We start from the raw sequence: 2,232 nt of genomic DNA, 5'->3' as shown, positions 1-2,232 counted from the left end.
TGCATCCTCCTCTTGTTGTGACTCCATGACTTTTATGCCCTTAGTGCATAAAAAAATCAAAACATAATATCCTTTAAGATTTACATAGATTTTAATTGAAATTTCTAATATTTTAGCAATCCATATACATCTTTTGAGAAGATTTCATCTAATGTAATTTATATAGCAATGTTACGTGAATCAACAATTATTCAGCGAAAATAAAATCTTGAAAAATAAGACTTTTTTCATCATTTTTTCTTTTCTATTTACCACGAAGTTGTGCAACATCTGTCATCAATAATCAAACCCGAGAAACCTCTCATAAGCAGTCCCTTTAAGCGTCTTATAAACCTCCTCCCAATTCATAATATGGTTGGATAATCGTCCCGTGTGTATCTTAACTTGCATACTAGACAACCTCCTCACCGGAAGCTTCAAGAACTTTTGCACTTCCACCAATTTCTACACCAATATTACAAATAAATCAAAATCAATTACACAAACCAAAAGAAAAAATAAAACTAATTACTAAACTCACATTATTCTGATTCTTAACAACATCTTCATAATACAAAACCATATGCCTTGTGCCCTTAAATATTTCCAATGCCCTCATCATTGTCACCTTCATTTCATCGAGATTACTCACTAATGATTCCGAATCTATAGTTGGCTTGTATCTCGATAATATTTTTGCCTCTCGGGGAGAATGAACATGAGACTTATGAACCCCGTTTAACAACTTAGCGTATCGATCGTATGAATTTGCTAGCGTTGACACCATTCGACTAAGTAAATTTCTTCTCAAGACAAATACTAGAGACACTCCTCTTCTGTTGAAGTATTCCACTATCTCTTTGTGATGATTTATCAAACCCTAATTATATATAAATAGTTTATAAATAGTTCATTAATGCATAATAATTAGACTACTAATGAATTAATACCTGATTAAGCATCCACTTGAATCCCACAGCAGCAGAGCAATGGTTCTTAGAAGCACTTGTAAACAAGTCCAAATTATAAACTTTATCCAAAGTCTTAACAATAGAAGAAATATTTGTTCTCCTTTCTTTAATAGAAAATATCTCACCATTACAACTAACATTAACATGACTATTCAATAATGTTTCAAACCATCCACTTCCTGATCTCTGTTCAGATACAATCACAAATAACCTTACAGGATTACATTCACATTCATCCCTACAAAAAAACAACAAAATTGATCATCCATCATTCAAAGCATAACAAAGAAAAGAAACTGTGTTCAACCTGCTAAAAGTGTCGGGTTTTGGGTAATGCAAATAAGGGAGTTGGGAACTATCAACGGCTTCGAAATGACACGACGATAACCTTGGCCTGTCAATAACTTCATTGTGTGATATGGGCAGAGTTTTCGATTGTTCTATACATATCCAACAGATATAAATACCAATCAGCATTGAAAACATGATGAGAATTGTTCTTGATTGTATTGACTGCTTCTTTTGAGGGTATACATGGATTAGAGTTTCCTGTTATTCAGTTAAACAATAATCAAATAATGAATGTTTGAAAACAGAGTACATATATATTATTGTGAAAACCTTATTGATAAAACATATATCTTCTGCCATTTGATCACCAGAGAATGGAGGTTGAAGAAGAAACATTCATTAGGGTTTTAACAGAGATTATATTGTTTGGTTCTTCATCATATTCTTTTTGTTGCAACCCAATTTCAGCCGCACAAGCAGAGATACTGAAAAGTTAAAGAGAATGTTTAGTTGGAGGGTAACTATATATTATAATATTTTAAGTAAGGAAATAAGTAGTCTAATTTGACTCTATCTTAATATTTAGAATTATACCATATTGGAAGTAAGGAAGGTTTGACTAAATTTTTACATAATAATTTGTTATGATACCATAATTACTTATATTTGTATAGATTCTCTTTCAAATTTATTTTTTTCTAAAAATATTTTGAAAATTATTTTCTAAGAGATAAAACTTAAAAGTGTGGATAAATGTACCAAATAAACTGATTAAACAAAGAATAAAAGTTCAAGAGTCGCGAAGAAGAGCAGTTCGGTTTCGGTTTTTCAAAATGTGTATCGGCTTGAGAATGATTCGAACTAGTAAAATTATATTTTAGGACAATATTTTTTTATTAATCTAAATAAATGTGTTATTTTTTAGGTATTTATTTAAAAAATTCAAACTTTTCTAAGAATATACAAACAGTTTATCTGGAAGCTTGATCAA

General features: G+C 30.4%; 1 protein-coding gene across 1 annotated transcript; it reads right to left on the bottom strand.

Annotated features, from left to right (window-relative positions):
• Positions 1–225: 225 nt before the first annotated feature.
• On the bottom strand, positions 226–1,601 carry LOC124940730. The gene is made up of 5 exons (XM_047481265.1): positions 1,572–1,601; positions 1,258–1,499; positions 930–1,188; positions 521–859; positions 226–444 (listed from the first exon to the last, which is right to left on the bottom strand). The coding sequence occupies exons 1-5, from the start codon at positions 1,599–1,601 to the stop codon at positions 277–279; spliced, it is 1,038 nt and encodes a 345-aa protein (XP_047337221.1). The 3' UTR covers positions 226–276.
• Between the last annotated feature and the right edge of the window lie 631 nt (positions 1,602–2,232).

Source organism: Impatiens glandulifera, chromosome 5, assembly GCF_907164915.1.
Source record: "Impatiens glandulifera chromosome 5, dImpGla2.1, whole genome shotgun sequence".
NCBI classification, from domain to species: domain Eukaryota; kingdom Viridiplantae; phylum Streptophyta; class Magnoliopsida; order Ericales; family Balsaminaceae; genus Impatiens; species Impatiens glandulifera.
This window is presented reverse-complemented; position numbering and strand designations above follow the sequence as displayed.

What these genes read in the sequence shown, in the direction of transcription:
- LOC124940730 (XM_047481265.1), bottom strand. Translation starts at nt 1,601, where the DNA reads ATGGCAGAAGATATATGTTTTATCAATAAG. An exon ending in TCAAGTGGATGCTTAATCAG is followed by an intron (nt 860 to 929) that starts GTATTAATTCAT and finishes ATATATAATTAG; the next exon opens with GGTTTGATAAATCATCACAA. An exon ending in TTGTTAAGAATCAGAATAAT is followed by an intron (nt 445 to 520) that starts GTGAGTTTAGTA and finishes ATATTGGTGTAG; the next exon opens with AAATTGGTGGAAGTGCAAAA.